We start from the raw sequence: 21,069 nt of genomic DNA, 5'->3' as shown, positions 1-21,069 counted from the left end.
TGAGCAAGTCTCATTGCAGAGGTTGGAACACCTTCACAGAGTACTCAGATAACAGCAGAAGGCAGTGCTGATTGCATGTCATGTTGAGTGTCTTCAGGGTTGAGAAAGAAGAAACCAAAAGAGCAAGGAAACTTCATAGAGGGAAGTGGAAGTTAAATTAGATCTTGTAGGACAGGATTTGAATAGGCGCCAGTGAGGTTAGGATTTCATTCCAGGAGAGGAAATGACAAGGCCAGAGAATTGGTGGTGGCAGTAGTGGTTGGAGTGGGTACTCAGGAAGTATAGTATGTTATGCAGCAAGAGAGGGGAATAAACAGGGAAGAGTAAATCCTTTCACTTTAGAAAGGAGTTGAAGGAACAGAGGTTAAATCTCTATATGAGAGAGCCTCCAAATTTTACTTTTTTAGGTTATTCAAATAACATCACTTGAAATCAGATAATTTCTACAGTTGATAGAGTATTTAGTTCTGCTTTATCCTTGTTCTGAAGAAGCTCCCTATGTGTGTTCCAAGGAAGAATCAATTGTTGGTCTTGCCATAGATTGGCAAAGCTGTGTCTGTCCTCTCTTTATCCATAGTGCACAAGAGCACTCCCCCACTGGGATGAGAAGCAGTGTGCTAGGCTCACTGTCTAGTTTCTGTCCTAGTCTTTCTAGGGCTATGAGTTCCTTGGTAATAAATACATGCAGCTTGCCTTCAGAATATGCAGCCATGGGCGAGCCCTAAACCATTCGTAAAAAGCAGTTGGTCAGAAAGATATAGCTGGGATTTTAATTTTGTTATTTTATATCGAAAAGATCAGGGCTTCCCTGGTGGCACAGCGGTTAAGAATCTGCCTGCCAATGCAGGGGACATGGGTTCAAGCCCTGATCCGGGAAGATTCCACATGCCGTGGAGCAACTAAGCCTGTGCGCCATAACTACTGAGCCTGTGCGCCACAACTACTGAGGCCGCGTGCTACAACTACTGAAGCCTGCGTGCCTAGAGCCCATGCTCTGCCACAAGAGAAGCCACCGCAATGAGAAGCCCACACACTGCAAGGAAGAGTAGCCCCCGCTCACTGCAACTAGAGGAAGCCCGTGCGCAGCAACAAAGACCCAGTGCGGCCAAAAATAAATTAAAAAAATAATAAATTTATTAAAAAAATAAAAAGGAAAGATCAGAATCTGGTTTTGAAAGTATTACATAATATTTTTCTTAGTTTATATTACCCTCGAAATTGAGATGTTTACATCTGGTCTTTCACACCAATTAAAAAATACCTGGGGCTTCCCTGGTGGCACAGTGGTTGAGAGTCTGCCTGCCGATGCAGGGGACACGGGTTCGTGCCCCGGTCTGGGAGGATTACCACATGCCGTGGAGCGACTGGGCCCGTGAGCCATGGCCGCTGAGCCTGTGCGTCCCGCAACGGGAGAGGCCACAACAGTGAGAGGCCCGCGTACCACAAAAAAAAAAAAAAGAAGAATATCTTTTCTGACCAACCAGTGGATTTATTTGTAATTTTATGGAACTTTCAGGAATACTCAGCTAACGTAATACTCTTATCTCTGTATTAATGGAGATGTTTTAGCCATTTTAGTATTCTTGTCATGTATTTAAATGTATTTTTTTGTTGTTTCAGGGGCAATGTTAAATATTGTTCAAGATTCAGCACTTTTAGAAGCCCTTGGTTGCCAGATGGAGATGGTAAGAAGCGTACAACATGTAATTTGTCAGAGAATATCAACTTCTGTTTTTATGTAAATTATATTCCCAAATGTCTGTCCTTGTGTTTTTTAAAGGCATTTGTTTGTAAATTCAGCTCACTGATTCAGAAGGGATCCTTTTTAAAATATCTATTTTGAGGTTTCTTACCTTTCAGTGCCTAATCAAGTCCCTGAGAGATTCTGCATGAGAGAAATTCCAGCTAAACACTGTCTTTATTCCTGGACAGTGTTTACTTAAAGCTCTTTTCTTTTCTTTTCTTTTCTTTTTTTTTTTTTTGCTGTACTCTGGCCTCTCACTGTTGTAGCCTCTCCCGTTGCTGAGCACAGCCTCCGGACGCGCAGGCTCAGCGGCCATGGCTCACGGGCCCAGCCGCTCCATGGCATGTGGGATCTTCCCAGACCGGGGCATGAACCCATGTTCCCTGCATCGGCAGGCGGACTCTCAGCCACTGTGCCACTAGGGAAGCCCTAAAGCTCTTACTTCTTTTGCTGTGTTGGTGAATTGGCTTGAATAATCTAGAAAAAGCCCCCTACTCCATAATTCCTTGTATCCCTTGTAGATCTAGTGTTGGCTGTAAACAGCATCTAGTTTATTCTTTTCTATCTCATCAGCTCTTTCTGGCCCCTCTAGACCAAAGTTTGAAGATCTCCCCCAAAGCACCAATGCTTCTAAATCAAAAAAACTTTCCAGAGACTCCCAGTTCCCCCTGCTTCTGTCTTCAAGATATGTGATCCCTCTACCTGGAGTAGAGGTGGAGCGGTGGGTGGGTGGGGAATTAATAGAGTATACTGGAGTGAGATGGGTGGATGTTGGATGGGTGATGAAGTTATTATTAAGGAAATTATGTTCATGTCCCAGTAGGTGGCTAATAACAGTCACCTTATCTGGATAAAATGAATTGTGTTTGTAGGGGAAGAAAATGAGGAATGTCTTTAACAGACACCTTTGTTAGCCCCTACAGGAGTTAATCTTTGTACTAATCATATGTTTTATTGTTTGTGTTGTATCATTTGTGTTTTATCATATAACTACATTTGAAAGTTGTTGTTTGTTTATTTGTGTTTTGTTTTAATATTGTATTCCTGTTCTGATGTTTTGCTTGGGAGGCACTAGGGTATTTCTTTAAGGACCCAGAGTCATTAGCTAGTGAAGTCTAGTGAAGATGGAAAAGGTCTGGCCCTTTTAAACAGCAGCAAAGAAAACCCGGGAATGGGCACCGCCTCTAATCATCAGACCCTTGATACCTTCAATAGGTGGTGTTTATGTGAAAACACCACAGCAGTTTTAATCCTTTGTCAGTTTTTATCTATGTATCAGTTTGTGCTGTTCAGCTGGCACATTCCATTTTATCAACATGGCTTTAGTGATTGACTTCTGTCTATACTTGTAAACTATGGGTCTAGCTGTCAAATATTTGATTCATTTTTATTTGACTAGGGTGGTGGAGAAAATAACTTGAAGAGTCATAGTCGCACGAATAGTGGTATTAGTTCAGCAAGTGGTGGAAGCACGGAGCCTACAACTCCTGACAGTGAAAGACCTGCTCAGGCTCTCCTAAGAGATTATGGTAATCCATGTTTGTTTGTTTTTTTGAAATCTAAAGTTTATAGAATAACTTTTAACGCACAGATATACAAAACAAACAAGCAAAGAAATTTTAAACCAGATTTTAAGTTCATGACTTTTATGTATCTAAGTGTAACAGAGAGGCTATTAGTCCAAGACATTAAGAAAAAGAAAACATTTAGCTCTGTAGCTTTTAGTAGTTAGATTTTGCGTGATTTCTTAGATTTTATAAGTGATTATAATGTGTGGTTAGGAAACATTTCTGAATTGTGTACCAGGTGCTAGTAGTACAGAGTCAAATAGGATTTACGCTCTGCCTCAGAGTCTAATGGCAGAGTCAGCCAGTATATCAGTTTTTGCAGTGTGGTAAGGGTGGGTGATGGTTTATGCATTAGATGGCAACCCAGAAGAGAGTCTGTCTTTGTGTTTGAAGGCTATATACCCTACTATATCTGGTTAGATCCTTCAGTCACAAAGGAAGAGTAAGGAAACACTTGCCATTAGAGCATCCTATTCAATAATGTCCTTTATCCTAGGCAGTTACTTTATGGGTTCTGTGAGTTTATAGGTGCCTTTATGTTTTTACACATGAATACTAATGGTGTATTGAATCTGTGAGTATTAATCCAGCTAGATTGGAATGAAATCTAGCTCCTTAGATGTGAGCTTAATTTTTTTAATCATTTGGAGAGTTCATGAGCCCAGGAGTCCAGGCATATTTCAGTGATTTAAGTTTGTTTTAAGTATCCTTCAACATGTCAGATACATAAGGTCATTATGTGGCTATTAAACACATTTAAATATTGCATTTATGAAGAAGTTATTTAAATTGCTATCTTACTCATTATGCTTGTGGATTTAAGTGTAGGTGAAAATCTGTTTTATTTTTCATGTTTCTAAGGCACTTTTAAACTAAAGAAATTTTCACATTATTATGTGTTCTAATATAAATGTTTGAAGTGGTTATTGTTTGTTTCAGTATTTTGAACTGGTGTTAGTGAGTTCTGCTTGTAATGTCATAAAATATTTTTCCTAAGAAATCCAGATTTGTGTTAGTGTCGCATGAATGTCTCTCTTTAATGATCATTCCTTTTTTTGTTGTCACTGCCCTCTTTCTGATAGGATCGACAGGTATAATGTCCCTAAAGCTTCCTTTATAAATTCAATTTAATTTGTCCTAATTTATTATTAACTAAGTAGTAATTACTTTTAAATATAGAATTGGAGGCTAAATAAAAACACAGTAACTTGGTTATTTAATTTTTTTAGAAGTATTAAAGTTGTCTTAGAGAATTCAGTGTTAAAAAATTTGTTTGAAAAGGGATTGCATGTAACTTTTGGTGGTTTAAACCCTGAAAATAATTTCAGTAGATGCTTTAGGATAATTCCCAGCATCTGAGGAGATTCTAAAATTTGAATTCTTTCCTCTGTAAAATTCCAAGGAAATAATTGATAGCCTTTTCATTGTTTTGCTTTTTTTTTTTTAAATGTAACTCTGTGAGTTAATTTAGAAGTTTTAAGATTTACATTGTTATAAAAATGATATTGAAACTTTCAAATCCCAGTGGATGTCTGTATGAAAGTATATGAGCTGGGAGCTAGAAGCTGCTCTGGTCCAGTGTGTGTGCCCTGTGCACTGTTGTTCAGTCAGGCTTGACGCTCAGGCCAGTGGGGCGGGGAGCATAGCGCTGTGTGGGTGCCCATCGTGCTCACTGTGGCTGCTGTGGTCTGTGCCTAGTGGAATGCTGTGCTTCTCGTTACTAATGCTTAGTTGTTTTCCCTCCCTGTGGGATGTGGCATTGGGGTTATATCCTAGCTCTTAATACAGATTCAGCTGCCGGGCTCCTGATTCGCAGCATTCATCTCGTCACCCAAAGACTCAACTCCCAGTGGCGGCAAGACATGAGCATATCACTGGCAGCTCTAGAGCTCCTCTCTGGCCTGGCGAAGGTGAGAAGGACAATCCTTTTATTTTAGCCCAGCGGCCTTGGACTATGGCTCTTTTTTCTGTATCTCCTGACCCCTTCTTGGGGTATTACGGTATTGGTTATATTCAGTGCAGTTGATATCAAGGTGTGCAGAAATGAGCCTCCAAGTGAAATTTTACAAAATGATCTTTACTTTTTTGTTTAATAGGTTCAAAGAGTGTGAATGATATTTTTTGCTGTTAAATTACTGGAAACATTTCAATACTTGCTATTCATTTGTACATAATAATAGAATACCTGTTGATTTATACCTGTTGATTTTGTATTTACTTATAATACCCTTAAATTTTCAACAACATTTTGTGCCATTATAAGATCATCTAACTTCAATGAACAAATGCAGATTTGGCAACAAAAGAAAAGCTTATCCTAAAATATGCCATTTGGGACTATCTGTGATTCTTCCATCTTCCATTATCAGAGATAAGTGAAAATTGGCTATATTTTCAAATTTCTTTCATAGGTCTTTTTCAGTTTTGTGGAACCTCAGAGCTGGGTGTCCATTTGCATTTCTCTAAGTATTTTCTTTTTTTTTTTTATTGAGGTGAAATTCACATAACATAAAATTATCCTTTTAAAGTGAACAATTCAGTGCCTATTAGTACTTTCACCGTGTTGTGCAACCACCACCTCTATCTAATTCCAAAACATTTATAACCCCAAAAAGAACCCTGTACCCATTAAGCGGTTGTTTCCTGGTCTCCGTTTCCCCTAATCCCTAACAACCACCAATCTGCATTCTGTCTCTATGGATTTACCTATTTTGGATATTTCTTATAAATTAAATCATACAACCTATGACCTTTTATGTATGGCTTCCTTCACTTAATATGTTTTTGAGGTTGATTTATGTTGTAGAGTCTGTCACAACTTCATTCCATTTTATGGTTGAATGATATTCCATTATATTTATGTACCAATTTGTCCGTTCCTCTGTTGCACATTTGGGCTGTTTCTACCTTTTGGCTATTGTGAATAGTGCTGCTATGAATATGGACATACATGTGTTTATTTGAATACCAATTTTCAGTTGTTTTGGGTATATACCTAGGAGTGGAATTGCTGGGTCATATGGTAATTCTATATTTAACTTTTTGAGGAGCTGCCAAACTGTTGTCCACAGCGGCTGAATCACTTTATGTTTCCCCCAGTGATATAGGAGGGTTCCAGTTTCTCCACATCTTCACTAACATCTAAATGTTTTCTTATCTGTAAAATGGTCAGGATTATCTTGTGTGTGTGTGTGTGTGTGTGTGTGTGTGTGTGTGTATATATATATATATATATATATATATCTTCTATAACACCTGGTGATGTGAGGATGAAATGAAATATATAGAACACTTTGTAAACACAAAGGTGATGTACACACATAAGGTGATATTGTCTGAGATAAAATTTAAGCCTTCATTTTACAGATGAGGGGACAGGTAAACAGAGGCTGTGACTTACCTAAGTCATGAGAGACAAAATAGGCAAGTCACCACCACTTAGAGCTTACCTTTACCTCAGAGATTCTCAAGGATAGATGAAATGGCCATAGTTTTGTGAGGAGCAGTATTGATGCAGAAGGTAAGAATAGCCATTTGTGAGACATGCAGGACCACACTGTCTTTGAGAGCAAGGTACTGTTGCCTGTGACCTTCAGTACACTTGCAGTGGTAAGGAATAATTAGTCCTAGATGGAGTGCTCTCTGGACCTAACAAACTATAAAGGGCTAACACTGCGTGATTTCAAGACTTGCTGTATAAAGCTATGGTAATCAAAACAGTCTGGTATTGGGACAGGGTTAGACAGCTGGATCAACAGCATAGTATATAGGGAGTTCAGAAATAGATCCACACATGTATGGACATCTGATTTTTGACAAAGGTGCCATGATAATTCAAAGGAGAAAGGATAGTCTTTTCAACAAATGGTGCTGGAACAATCAGATATTCATATATCAAAAAAAAAAAGAACTTTGATTCATACTTTGTACTGTGTACAAAAATTACCTCAAAATGGATTGTAGACCTAAATATAAAACCAAAACTCTAAACTTCTAGAAGAAATAATGGGAGAAAAATCTTTATTGGTTGTACAGAGATCTGGGTTATACAAAGATTTCTTAGATATTATACCATAGAGGAACAGACTATTAAATTGGACTTTATTAAAATTAAAAACTACCATTCTTCAAAAAGTACTGTTAAGAGAATGAGATGACAAGTCACAGATTGGGAGAAAATCTTTACAGAGTATGTATGTGGTGAGAGACCTGTATCCAGATCATATAAAGAATGCTCAAACCTCAGTAATAGCCTTTCATTTTGGTGGTGTGCAGTAGTAATATGGTGGTGAAAATTTCCAAGAAGAGGACGTTTGTTGTTGATGGCTTTTTCAGAATTAAACTGAATGAGTTCCTCACTCAGAGCCTGGCTGAAGATGACTGCTCTGGAATTGAGGTCTGAATTATACCAACCAGGACAGAAATCATTACCTTGGCCTTCAGGAGCAGAATGTTCTTGGTGAGAAGAATCCAGGAATTGACTGATGTAGTGCAGAAGAAGTGTGGATTCCCTGAGGGCTACGTAGAGCTTCGTGCTGAAAAGGTGGCCACACGAGGTCTGTGTGCTATTGCCCAGACAGAATCTCTGCATTACAAACTGCTAGGAGGGCTTGCTCTGCAGAGAGCCTGCTGTGGGGTGCTGTAGTTCATCATGGAGAGGGGGGCCAAGGGCTACAGGGTCATGGATGTTAGGGAAACTCCAAGGACAGAGGGCTGAATCCATGAAGTTTCTGGATGGTGTGATGATCCACAGTGGAGACCCCATTAACTACTATATCGATACCCCTGTGTGTCAGTGTTGTGCTGGGCATCAGAGTGAAGATCATCTTGTCCTGGGATCCAAATGGTAAGACTGGCCCTAAGAAGCCCCTTTCTGACCACATGAACATAGTGGACTCTAAGGATGAGATGCTACCCATCATTTCCATCTTGGGACAGAAGGATAGGAAGCCAGAGCTACCTGCCATGCTCGAGCCAGTCCCCACTGCATAACATGGTCTTCTTGGCACCTGGATCTGGAGTCTGGATGTTGCTTTGTAAAGACCTTTAATACAGTCTTTTAAAAAGACAGTATAACAATGACAGCAAAAGCCCTCAATAATACAACAAACAACCCAGTTTTAAAATGGGCAAAAGATTGGACAGATATTTTACCAAAGAAGATACACTGATGGCAAATAAGCACATGAAAAGACGCTCATTATCATTACTTATTGGGGAAATGCAATTAAAATCACAGTGAGATACCACTCCATTACCTTTTAGGATGGTTAAAATTTAAAAGACTGACCATACCAAATGTTTGGTGGTGATGTAGAAGAATTGGAGCTCTCATATACTGTTGAAGGGAATGTTAAATGGTGCAACCATTTTAGAAAACAGCTTGGCAGGTCCTTAAAAAACTAAACGTGCATCTATAATATGATTCAATCAGTCCACTCCTAGAAAATAAGAGAGCATATACGTGTACAAAGACTTGTACATGAATGTTTATAGCAGCTTTATTTGTAATATTCAGAAGGTGGAAACAATCCAAATGCAACAGGTGACTATATAAATTAATTGTGGTATAATCCATATAATGGAATACTACTCAGCAATAGAAAGGAATGAACAACTGATACACACAAAAATGTGGATAAATGTCAAAATAATTGTGCTGAGTAAAAGAAGCCAGACTCTACCCCCGACCCCCACCAAATAGTGCAGTACTCTGTGATTTTATTTATATAGAACTCTAGAAAATGCAAGTTAACCTATAGTGACAGCAAATCATCAGTAACCTAGGGAGGGGGCAAAAAGGAGTGAGAGGAAGGATTACAAAGGTGCATGAGATTTTGAGGGGTGATGAATATATCCACCGTCTTGATTGTTGTGATAGTTCACAGGTGTATACTTAGGCTAAAATTTATCAAATTTTACACTTTAAATATATGTAGCTTATTATATGTTAATTATACCTCTGGGCAGCTGCACAGAACTTTGTAGCCCATAGAGCATTGCTGTGGGGTTGGGTTAGGGGGCTTAAAAGATGTACACATGTTCCATTGCCAGCTGTTCTTGTGATTTGTGGCAGTGATGAGTAGCTGCACCCCAGGAGTTTAGGTTTTAGAGCATGAAAATATATGCTAAAGTGAAATACTGTTTTAGGGTTTGAAAAATGCCCTCTATTTTTATAGAGTAGTATATGATAATACATCTGAAATGTTCTTCTATATAAATAATACTTTAAAAAGCAAGGCTTCCTGTGGTGTGTCATATTCTCAGAAAGGCTGGGCCTCAGTGTTGAGGATTTGACATTGGTACAGTGGTTCCTGGCTAACTGTGTTCACCGTACGAATACGCTTAGGTGAAGGTGATGGTTGACTCAGGTGACCGGAAGCGAGCCATCAGTTCCGTGTGCAGCTACATTGTGTACCAGTGTAGTCGGCCAGCTCCTCTTCACTCCCGGGATCTTCACTCCATGATAGTGGCAGCTTTTCAGTGTCTCTGTGTCTGGCTGACAGAGCACCCTGATATGCTTGATGAAAAGGTTAGTCTACTAGATCTTAAACCAGTAAATAGAAATAAAAATGTATGTTGGGAAAATATCTTTTGAAAGAGAATATCTAAATGTAAATACAACATTGCATACTTTAAACTGAATATACTTGTTATATTTCAGGAGAACACTTGTCCTAATGAGCATAATTCAAAAACTGTCATCGTACTTATACAGTTGACCCTTGAACAATATGGGGTTGAACTGTGTGAGTCCACTTATATGCAAATTTTTTTAAATAGTAAATACTACACTATTACATGATTCCTGATTGGTTGAACCTGTGAATGTGGAACTGTGGCTAAGGAGGAACCGCATATATGGATATGGCTGACTATACATGTGGATTTTCGACTGAACTGAGGGTCAACGCCTCTAACCCCCATGTTGTTCAAGGGTCAAATGTATTTGGTTGCAAATTAACCCATAGAGAAGTTCTTTTCACAGGTGGGGCTTTGAATAATTTATCTGTGAACTGTCAAGAGATGGCCAGTAGGTACTTTGGTCACCTGTCATCAAACCGAGAAGGGCAGTTGATAGCCAGGCTGCAAACCTAGAGCACTGCTTGTTCATAAAAGGTTGCTTGTATCTAAAAATTTCATTTCACACACGTTTCTTTCTTTTCAAGTAGACACAGATATCTAGGCTGCTTTCTCTACCATTGTTCCATGTAATACTTTTCTTATGGGAAGGCAGACAGTTACAAAGAATTCACAGTGTAAAAGAAGAGATACCAGGTTTATTGGAAAATTATAGAGAGCTTTATATAGTTTTTAAAAAATAATACTGTTGATTAACTCTTAATCATTTTCATGATGACTTGTAAAGTTATCATACCAGAAATTGCTTTAAAATGTCAATAACCTATGAGCTTCCCTTTGGATAATGTAACATATTTTACACTATCTAGGTTTAACTGAATTACTGTTACATCTCTTTCACTCAGCCTTTCATGATTTACAGTCCATGGTAATTTTACAAGAATTGTGACTGAAAAAATTGAATTGAATTTATCATTACTTATTATCTAAATCTCTTAACACTCAAATTTAGTTCTTTAAAGAAAAATTGGGGGGGGGGGACAAGTTTATTTTATTAAATTATTTTGAAGTTAATATATACGTATTCAAGAAAATGAGAAATTAGAGTCCCACCACCAAAACACACCCATATTGACACTTTCATGTATTTCCTTGTCATCTCATAAGATAGGTGTATTACAAAAGCTAATCTGCTTTTCCTTTTTCTAGGACTGTCTTAAGGAAGTGCTAGAGATTGTGGAACTGGGTATTTCAGGAAGCAAGTCCAAGAACAGTGAGCAAGAGGTCAAGTACAAAGGAGATAAGGAGCCAAACCCTGCATCTATGAGGGTAAAGGATGCTGCTGAAGCCACCCTAACATGGTATGAAAGTGACTGCACAGGGATTGTGCCTAAGAGTTAGATGGGATTAGATGTGATCCTGTGTTGTTTCATCTCCTCCCCAGTTGTTCAGCATTAAGTGACACAACCCCATTTAGGATACTGTTTCTCCAGAAATAAAGTGGAAAAGAAAATGTCTTGTTTTTTGGACCAAAGGAAACCAGGAACTTGGGGCTGAGAGTTTGGGTCCTTGTTTTTCTATGCTGGTTGTCAGTTAATTCAAGTCATATCATTTTAGAGCTGGAAAGGATCTTGGAGAGCCTTACCCACTCCCTCATTTTGATGGCTGAGTCCAGAGACAGGGTATGTCCGGGTCACACCATTAGGTCTCCTACTTGCCAGCTCAGTGGTTTGTATTCTCTGCTATACCATTTATATTATATGTTATAGGTTCATTCAGCAAGATTTATAAACTTCCTCTTATGAACTGGTAATAGGATTGTAAAGATAAATCAGATTCAGTTATCTCCCTCAAAGAGCTTCTTGTCCAGTAGAGAAGATAAGATGTGAACACAAATATCTGTAATGCTAGTTAGATTAAATGCTCCAAGAGAAGAGGTACAAATAAAATGCTGGGGTGTTGGAAGGAGGAAATGAATACTTCCAGATTCGGGGAAATCAAAATAAGATTCCTAAGGAAAATGACATTGACCTGACTCTTAGAGAATGGATAAACTTTGAGCTATAAGTCAGATTGCAGGGTGGTTAGGCAGCAAGAGAAGACTCCTATGTCAAGCAATTTGGTTGTGAAGGGACAGAGACAGGTTGGTATCTTGAAAAAGTATTAGACAGAATTGAAAGAGGGTGTTTGGCCAGTTAGTGAGCAGAGTAGAAAGAGGGAAGAAAGGCAGTTTATCAACTGAAAGGAAGAGGTAGGTGGAGAAGATTAGGTGGAATTGGTACAGATGGAAAGGTGAGGCTTATGAAAGGGTAAATGTGGATGAGACCCCAGAGCAACATAAAAACAGGAAGGAGGAATGTCAAGTCAGTCTGGGTTGGCTGATCTTGGTCTTCTTAGTAAAGTGGTAGGTAAGACAGCTTGTAGATTTTATGTAAATCAGCCCTTACCAAGATCCCAGAATCTTTTATGAGTTCTGTGACCTGTTGAAAGCTTCACACTAAAGTGTGCACAATAAAGTTGGGTTTATTTCAGTTCCTCATGGGCTTAGGTCATTCAGTAAAGTTTTAGAAGCGCACTTGCTTTAGTTCAGTCCTGCTCACTATGCTAATGATGGGCTTTCATTGACTTTGTGGGGGTTTGGCTAATAGCTAGAAAATTAGAAAAATGCGATTGAGTACTAGAAATAATAAAAGTCCAGAGAGAAGACCTGTGTTGGGCTGGGGTGGACTTAAAAGCATTATTAAAAAACTAAGACTTGATGTGTGTACCTTGAAGAGTAAGGGATATGGAGAAAGGGGGAAGGACATATCTCACTGGGACTCTGCATTATATAAAAATAAGTTTGCTCCATCATAGGCTGGATGGGACATTCCATTGAGAATATGATTGGCAGTGAGGATTGGATATGAGCTCGGAATAAGTAGAGAGTCCTGGGATGCTTCCAGAACTAGCCAGTAGTTTTCGAGGTGGCTCATCTGTCTTATCTCTGCTGGCAACTCTACAAAAGGCATCTTTAGTTTTAAGTCTTGAAGAGGGCCCTGAAGAGTCATCATGAAACATATCCAAATCACATTTTCTCTGTTCCCTCACAATTACAGCTTTATGTCAGTATCATTGCTGTTTTCCAGTTATGCAAATACAAAACTTTGACTATTTTCTGATTTATCTCTGCTTTATCTGTTATTCCCCATATGAAACCAGTGACTGAGTCCAATAGACTTTACTTTTGAAAGTATTTCTTCCATTTGTTCTGACCCCAGATAGCATTCCCAGTCCAGGCCCTTATCACTTCTTGCCTGATTTCCCTGTTTTCAGTCTCTCACACTTTTCATTTTGCATTTTGTTGCTGAACTCATCATCTTAGGTACTGTGCTTATTCTGCTGCTTGAGTGATTGAAAACTGAATAGATTGCTGTTTACTGCCATATGGTGTGAAATTTTTGGTCTCGTTTTCAAGGCCCTCCTTGAGTCCCCACTCAAACTGTCTGATCTTTCCCAGCACATCCCTTCTGCCACAGCTGGCAGGCCACTTGTGGCCGTGAAGTGTACATGTTCATACCTGTCTATATACTTCCCCTGGGTTTCAGGACTTCCCTCTTCTCTTGGCCACATCATACATTGTTCGGTGCTCACGTCATATCCACTACTTCCATGGACCTTCTTTGGTCATTCTGCTTCTATTCCACACCTCTGTGCTCAATTAGTCTGACCTTACCACACTGCATGAATTCTACAGTGTCATGATCACACCTGGTTATATTTGATAACATGCTAGTGTTACCTCCCCAACCTGGGTAAAGGCCACATTTCCCTCTTCACACCCCTCACAGTGCTGAGCACACAGGAGATAGTTATGGAATGCAGATCAGCTGGTTGGTGTTTTTTCCCTTGTTGTATAATATACATTAGGACTCTTGGAAGACATTTTAGTGGCCCCTCTGCTTAGTCACCTTTAAGACTTATTTACCAAGTTATTTAGCCTCTAATTTTGGGATACTTTAACACCCAAGTTTGCCCATTTCATTTTAATTGTTAAAAACTTGATGTTTACACTGAGCTGAAATCTCTCCCACTTTAACTTCTACCCATTGTTTCTGATTCAGACTTTTAATAATGAAACCCTTTTTTCCGAGGAGTGGTGGTGTCCGAAGACAATGCTCATGTTCTTTCTGATTCATTTCTGCCAGTACCTTCAACTGTTTTTCATATGACAGGGATTTAGAGTACCTTTATCATCCTCATCTTTTTTCCTTTCAATGGTGCAGGTTTGGCTGTGTACCTCTTTAAAGGTCAATGACCTTTAAATTGTAGAATATTGTATTTTCATTAAAGTGTACTTAGAGACTGCATTGGGTTTTTGAAAACCTGGTGATTTGTACTAAGTCAACTAAAATCTTAAAGGCTTTTTTTTTAACGCATTTACCTTTTGTCTTTCTCATCCTGTACTTATTTTGGGGGGGGGCGGTATTTGGATGTAATGTACAGAATTTTACATTTAAACTTGAAATTTCTTTATGTAAGATTTACCTCATTATTATTAATCTTTTAAGATTCTTTTGGATCCCAACTCTTACTCTGATATATTAACTCTGCAGCTCAACTTTTGGTCAACTGCAGATTTATTTATTTATTATTTTAAATTTTATTTATTTATTTTTGGCTGTGTTCAGTCTTTGTTGCTGTGTGCGGGCTTTCTTTCAGTTGCAGCGAGCGGGGGCTACTCTTCATTGTGGTGCACAGGCTTCTCATTGCGGTGGTTTCTCTTGTTTTAGAGCACAGGCTCTAGGCCAGCGGGCTCAGTAGTTGTGGCTCGTGGGCTCTAGAGCACAGGCTCAGTAGTTGTGGCTCACGGGCTTAGTTGCTCCACGGCATGTGGGATCTTCCTGGACCAGGGCCCGAACCCATGTCCCCTGCATTGGCATGCGGATTCTTAGCCACTGCGCCACCAAGGAAGTCCCCAACTGCAGATTTAATGAGCCTGCCCTGTGTGTCCTAATCAAAGATACTGATAGGGGTTTCCCTGGTGGCGCAGTGGTTGAGAGTCTGCCTGCCGATGCAGGGGACACGGGTTTGTGCGCCTGTCCGGGAAGATCCCACATGCCGCGGAGCGGCTAGGCCTGTGAGCCATGGCCGCTGAGCCTGTGCGTCCAGAGCCTGTGCTCCCCAACGGCAGAGGCCACAACAGTGAGAGGCCCGCGTACCGCAAAAAAAAAAAAAAAGTTACTGATAAAAATATTGAACAGGGTCTTCCCTGGTGGTCCAGTGGTTAAGACTCCGCTTCCATTGCAGGGAGCACAGGTTCTATCCCTGGTCGGTCGGGGAAGATCCCGCATGCCGCACGGCGTGGCCAAAAAAATAATTAAATGGTTAGTTCTTTAAAATATATATATATATATATATATATATTGAACAGAGAAAGACTCACAAAGCACATGATAAGAGGTTTCCTTCAGGTTCACAGAGGTTTTTAAATCTTGTCTGTAAGTTTATAATGATATACTGCCAAATACTTGCATGTCTTGATTTCAGAGATATTTCTCTGCCTTTCCAGTCTAGTAATCATCAAGAAGAGAAAATATGGTTAGGCTGGTGTGACCTGTACCCTTGCCAGCAACCTATTTGATAATGTCTTAGAATCTTGCATGGAACATAAGCTCACATGGTCCATATGCTTTGTGACAACCATCTCTGTCCCATATTAGAAAACCCACATTTTCCCATTACTCGTCTCTTGGTTTTTCATAAATTCTTAGGCCTGAACTCATCATGAAGTTCTCCTGGTCCTTGAAATTCTTAGATAGTCCTCCTAGGAGGAGAGAAAATGGAAGGAAAGTATCTGTTGAGCAGTGCTGCCTTCTATTATCAGAGAGATTTGGGTTCAAGCATTAGAATGAAAGAGGAAGGGAGAGGATTGCAGTGGTGTTGGGGAATACTAATTTTCAAATGAGTTACTTATGAAGGATCAGGTGGTATTAGGACCACAAGGTAAAATCTTTAAGTTTTCTTAAGAAGATTCTTTCTGTGTTTCAGTTTCTTAATTATAAAATGGGAATAATAATGGTAGCTATCTCATAGGGTTGTTATGATAACTAAATAAAATGCGTAAAGTGCTTAGACCCAGTGCCTGGCACATGGTAAGTGGTATATGTAACTTATTACTATTATGCATTGAAGGTATGCAGAAATCTCTGTGGATATAAACATTTCAGAATGGTAAGACTTGATCAGTTGAATTCCAGTTTATAAAGCATTTTTTCATATATATTCTCATTTAATAATTACAATGGTTCTGTGAGATGTTACTACTAGTGCTTCAAGTTCCTTATCTGTAAAATGATGATATCTATTCATGGCCACACAGTGAGAAGGCAGTAGGCCCTGGTTTCTGGTCTCTTGATGATCACTTATCTCTTCTGAGCCTGAGTTTCCCCGTCTGAAAAATTGAGGGGGCTTGGCTGATCTTTGGGTCCTTTTCTAGGTCTATAATGCTTTAGCATTATCCTGAAACCTGGAGCACACACATTTTTTAAAATATATCTTTAGGAGCTTCATGATTTGGAAGTATGATTAGTCAGGTTCCCTGGGTAGCAGACTTCGAGAGAGAGAAATTTGCTTGCAGGAAGTTTATTGGAAAGTGCTCTCAGGATCAACCCTTACGAGGGAATGAAAGAAGTAGGATTGAGCAGAGGGAAGACAAACTGTGATGCATTTGCAACAAAGAGCTCTGGAGCTGGGCTGGCCCTTCAGGATTTTCTCATGTTGGGGCCGGGGGGCTGGGACTTTATACCCCTGCATTAACAGTTCATTGGATGAGAACTGCCCCAGGAGGAAGCTGTGATCTTGAGTGAAGTGGTTCTCATTGGCCTCTCCAGGACTCAGCTGAAAGCTATGGCCACCATCTCCCTGCGTCTGGGGGACTGGGTCTTTCAGTCTTGGAGAGGGAAATCTGGACAGCACACCACAGCATCTGCCACAGGGAGTAAATCTGACTCTCAAAGAGGAAGCGTGGCTGTGGTCAGATAAATCCAAAAGAACAGGAGGACAGATTGATGCATGAGGTGAATTTAAGATTTCCCTTTGGGGATTAACTGTTATCTTTTGCATTCTCTGTAGTATTATGCAGTTGCTTGGCGCATTTCCTTCACCCAGTGGTCCTGCCTCTCCTTGTAGTCTGGTGAATGAGACCACTTTGATTAAATACTCCAGACTGCCAACCATAAACAAGCATAGTTTCCGGTACTTTGTCTTGGATAACAGTGTCATCCTGGCAATGCTGGAGCAACCTCTTGGAAATGAACAGAGTAAGTTTCAGCACTTTGGGCTTTTTCCACTGCTAAATCAACATGTTCATCAGTATTAGCAAGCTGTTTCCAGGATCGGGGAAGGAAAGACTGCAAATTCTAAGTAATTTTGCATTTGTCAGAAAGCCTTCTAGCTGATGAGATAATAGCAACTAAAAAATAGAGGGTCAGAAAATGCAATATACATATTAAATAGAATCTTTAGAGGCCCTTTATATCTATTAGAAAATAGCTGCATAATTTTATAAAAAGTTTAGTGGGATATTTCTGTTGTTTACTGTGTATAAAAATCATTATTACTCTTCCGTCCTTGAACTTCGGATCCTGCCCCTCTCCTTTCCAGCCCTTCACTCCACATTGTTCTTTTTCAGTTATTGGTGCCACCCAAACAGGCTGGGAATTGGAGGAGTCATCTTTGCCTTCTCCTTCCCGTTACTCCCTTATGTAGTTGGTTTCCAAGTTTCTACCCCACTAGTGACTTTGGAATCTTCTTTTCTCTGCATTCCTCCCAGTACAGCCAAATGCAGGACTTTATTATTTCTTACCTGGATTATTGCTTCCTACCTGATCTGATTCTTCCTCCTTCCAGTTCCAAAATTTGTTACCGTTACCTCCATCCTACTTGCTGCCACCATTGCATTCATCCTCAAATGCAGATCTGACCATGCCAGTGCCCTCCTGAAAATTCTTCAGTGATTTTCCATTGACATAACATGCACTGTTTTCTTCCCCTCTTTCCCCCAATTATAAACCATCTCAAGGAGTGTGATTACCACTGTAACGCAGACTGCTCAAAGTACATTTTTCTCTGATGGTAATTGGAATCAGCCAGTATGTAAAGGAAGCATGTTCTTAGAGAGACCCTTATTGCTGGGAAGGTAAAGGAAAGTGAAGGTTACAGAATTGTTGGGCATACGGGGGATCACCTAGCATGCAATTCCCTCATTTACAGGTTAAGAAACTGGGGCTCAGAGAGGGTATGTGACTTGTCCAGGGTTACTTGAGAAGTGTATGGTATGACCAGGACTAGAGTCCAAATTTTCTGAACCTCATACTGTCTCTTTGTTATTGTTGCCCCACAGTGATAGGATTTCTTCAGTGACTAAAGACTTACCTTCTTAGTTTTGCAAATGTGCAAAGGATCTTAGAGTCCCATGCAAATTCTGTTGAGTATATATAGGTAGGATCTCATAAATCCATAAAATGAAATGAGACGTTTCCCAGTAGTTCAGGGATGAGTGAATACCATCACAGCTTTCCTTCCTCTTGTGGTAAGATACAGTGACTTTAATGTGAAGTGGATGGGGCCTTTAATCGTTGCCCAACTCCAGAAGCACTGGTCCCAAGTCTTTCCTTCTTAAGGCACCTCATCCTTCTCTACCTTAGACCTGGGTGTTGCTTGACTTTCTTCCCTGGTTTGTGCCAATTATTCATGATTCCTCCAGTTTCCCACCCCCAAGCCACCTGCTAAAGAGTCTATAAAATCCCAGGTTTCCTGGCCTGAGGGGTAAATGTCAACCCTTTTCCAGATTTTTTAGGACTCCATTACTCTCATTCTAAGCAATTTCATTGCATTGGAATTCTACCAAAAATATAAACAATTGGGATTTTATAGAAGTATAAGGATATTTTAATGGTTCATTGTAATAGTTAATAACAGAAGTAAGAGAGAGAAGTTTGAACAAGTTTGACTCCTACACCAGAGACAAAAGAGGGGAATAGGAAGAAGGATCTGGGTACTCAGGAAGTCCATCCTGAGTTCTTTACCTCCCTTCTTCCTGCCCCTGAACTTGTGTTGGGATGAAACAGTGCCTGCCTGTGGTGGGCCGTGGTGCACAAAGGCATGGCTGAATGTAACATCAGCACCACAAGCACCCAGCCTGTCTTCTGCATTTAGGTCATTCCCAACCCTGAAAGTTAAGAGTATTTGCTAGGATAGTGTTACCCAAAAATGTGTATGTGTATTGCTGGAGGTATGTGAGATGATGTTGGTTGATACATCGGTGAACATTATTTTATGTATTTTTAAACATGTGTTTTAAAAATATATAATTAGCACACCAAAATTCATGGTTTTCCTTTTAAGGTAGAAATATATCATTTCCTTCAAAAATTTTAAGTTTAAATTTAAATAGTAATAGCGGTACTTGAATATGGCAGAATCCACAGAGATGGTTCACAAAGGATAAAAGTTAGGGAAGCACCGTACTAGGGCTTTGATTATTAGAGGCTCTAAAATTGACAATAGGTGTATTTTATATGTTGTCAGAAATAAAAACTTTTCCACCAACATTTTATTCTAGATGATTTTTTCCCCTCTGTCACTGTGCTGGTCCGGGGAATGTCTGGAAGACTTGCTTGGGCACAACAACTTTGCCTTTTACCCAGAGGAGCAAAGGCAAATCAGAAGGTATCCATCAGAAGTTACAGGGAAGTGACTAGGAGTGAGTGTGTGTGTGCACGTGTTTGTGTGTGTTGTGATTTAAAGGTTAAATAATATTACAACAAAAATCACAGATAAATATTTTTGATCCTAGCCAGATTCTCAAGTCAGTGAGTTCACATCAGAATCATCTTAGGAGCCTAGAATTCCAGGTCCACTGAAGTACTCTTTAAAGACGTCTTCGAGGCAGGTGTATTTTCAGAAAGCTTTCCGAGTGACTCTGACATCCACTTATGATTAAGAACTACTGTTCTGAACAGTGGACCGAATTTTTTCCATGCAGTGTTTAATATAATAAAATTTAGGTACATGCCATTATGAAAAAAATTTTGCCAGAGCCTTCAAATTGTTTCATATAACTGTATAATTGGTAATATGCTCTATAATTTTTTAATGTGCTGTATAATTTAATGAAATCTTTCTTTGGGGTGGCATAGTTTATTTTCTTTATAACAGTTGTAATCATGTGAATAAAATTTGCTTACGGGAGAAAGTTGGAAAATTCAGATAATAAAGAAGAATTTTTAAATCACCTGTACTCTTACTCTCCAGAAGTAGATAGCCACTGTTAATATTTTAGTGGACTTCCTTTCAATCTTTTTGTTCCTTTCTGTACATAACACTTAAATAGAATTTTAGTCATTTTTGTATACTGCTCTTTTCACTTATCACACTATAAGCTTTTACTTAAGTTACTAAAAATTCTTTAAAACGTAACTTAATAAAATTTTACCAGCATTTAAGAGAGACGCTCACAAAATTGGAGCAAATGCCTAAAACAATTGAACATTCCATATGTCTCTGTTAGATGAGATGTGTTTGCTGTGAGGAGCACACCACTATTTGCTCCTGGTGGCGTCACGCCAATCACATTCTGTCAGCAGCACTGTATAAGCCACTGAATGCCATTAAAGACTGAGGAAGAAGGAGATCAGGAAAGGCACTAAAACTGTTTCATAGTTTAATATGTGCCATATATTTTTTTGTTTAATCCTTATGACAGTCTTGTGGTGGCTTATTTCCATTTTTCAGGTGTGAAAACGGAAGTCACACAGCTAATATATATTAAAGCAGGGATTTGGCGCCTTGAAGACCTAGATTCGGTGCCATATCTTTTCACTTAAGCCATGCTAAGGTTCTAATTATTGAACTCACTGTCTAGAGATGCCCAGTGGATGTAAACTTGTACTTTATTATGTGGAATGATTTGAGAGCCCTTAGGGAAGAAGGAAGTTTGAGCCTTAAGCTCTGAAATGCCTTACCTATTGGCTTACCACTGAATATGGAAGATTCAGGCCTGGTGCAGTGGAGGTCCGTAACCCATTTATCAGTCACAAAAATCTGTCATAAGTTGAACATTTTTATAAAAATAAAAGAGTACATTGGTACCTTTACCATTAGCAGTAGTATTTGCAGATTCTACTGAATTTC

General features: G+C 39.4%; 1 protein-coding gene and 1 pseudogene across 2 annotated transcripts in view; both read left to right on the top strand.

Annotated features, from left to right (window-relative positions):
- RALGAPB (Ral GTPase activating protein non-catalytic subunit beta) overlaps nt 1–21,069 on the top strand; it is a 77,496-nt gene that overhangs the window by 36,212 nt on the left and 20,215 nt on the right. Inside the window, exons 13-19 of one of the 2 annotated variants that reach the window (XM_007447709.1) lie at nt 1,621–1,685; nt 3,144–3,273; nt 5,089–5,222; nt 9,662–9,844; nt 11,104–11,255; nt 17,008–17,195; nt 19,499–19,605. In XM_007447709.1, the coding sequence (XP_007447771.1) occupies nt 1,621–1,685; nt 3,144–3,273; nt 5,089–5,222; nt 9,662–9,844; nt 11,104–11,255; nt 17,008–17,195; nt 19,499–19,605 (959 nt within the window). The remainder of the gene's footprint in view (nt 1–1,620; nt 1,686–3,143; nt 3,274–5,088; nt 5,223–9,661; nt 9,845–11,103; nt 11,256–17,007; nt 17,196–19,498; nt 19,606–21,069) is intronic. The other variant, XM_007447710.1, reaches the window with a different exon arrangement.
- On the top strand, nt 7,595–8,304 carry LOC103091155 (40S ribosomal protein S3 pseudogene; annotated as a pseudogene).

The sequence above is a fragment of the Lipotes vexillifer genome, unplaced genomic scaffold (assembly GCF_000442215.2).
Source record: "Lipotes vexillifer unplaced genomic scaffold, Lipotes_vexillifer_v1.1 scaffold397, whole genome shotgun sequence".
NCBI classification, from domain to species: domain Eukaryota; kingdom Metazoa; phylum Chordata; class Mammalia; order Artiodactyla; family Lipotidae; genus Lipotes; species Lipotes vexillifer.
Note: the sequence above shows the minus strand (reverse complement) of the source record. Positions and strands in the feature narration are given on the sequence as shown.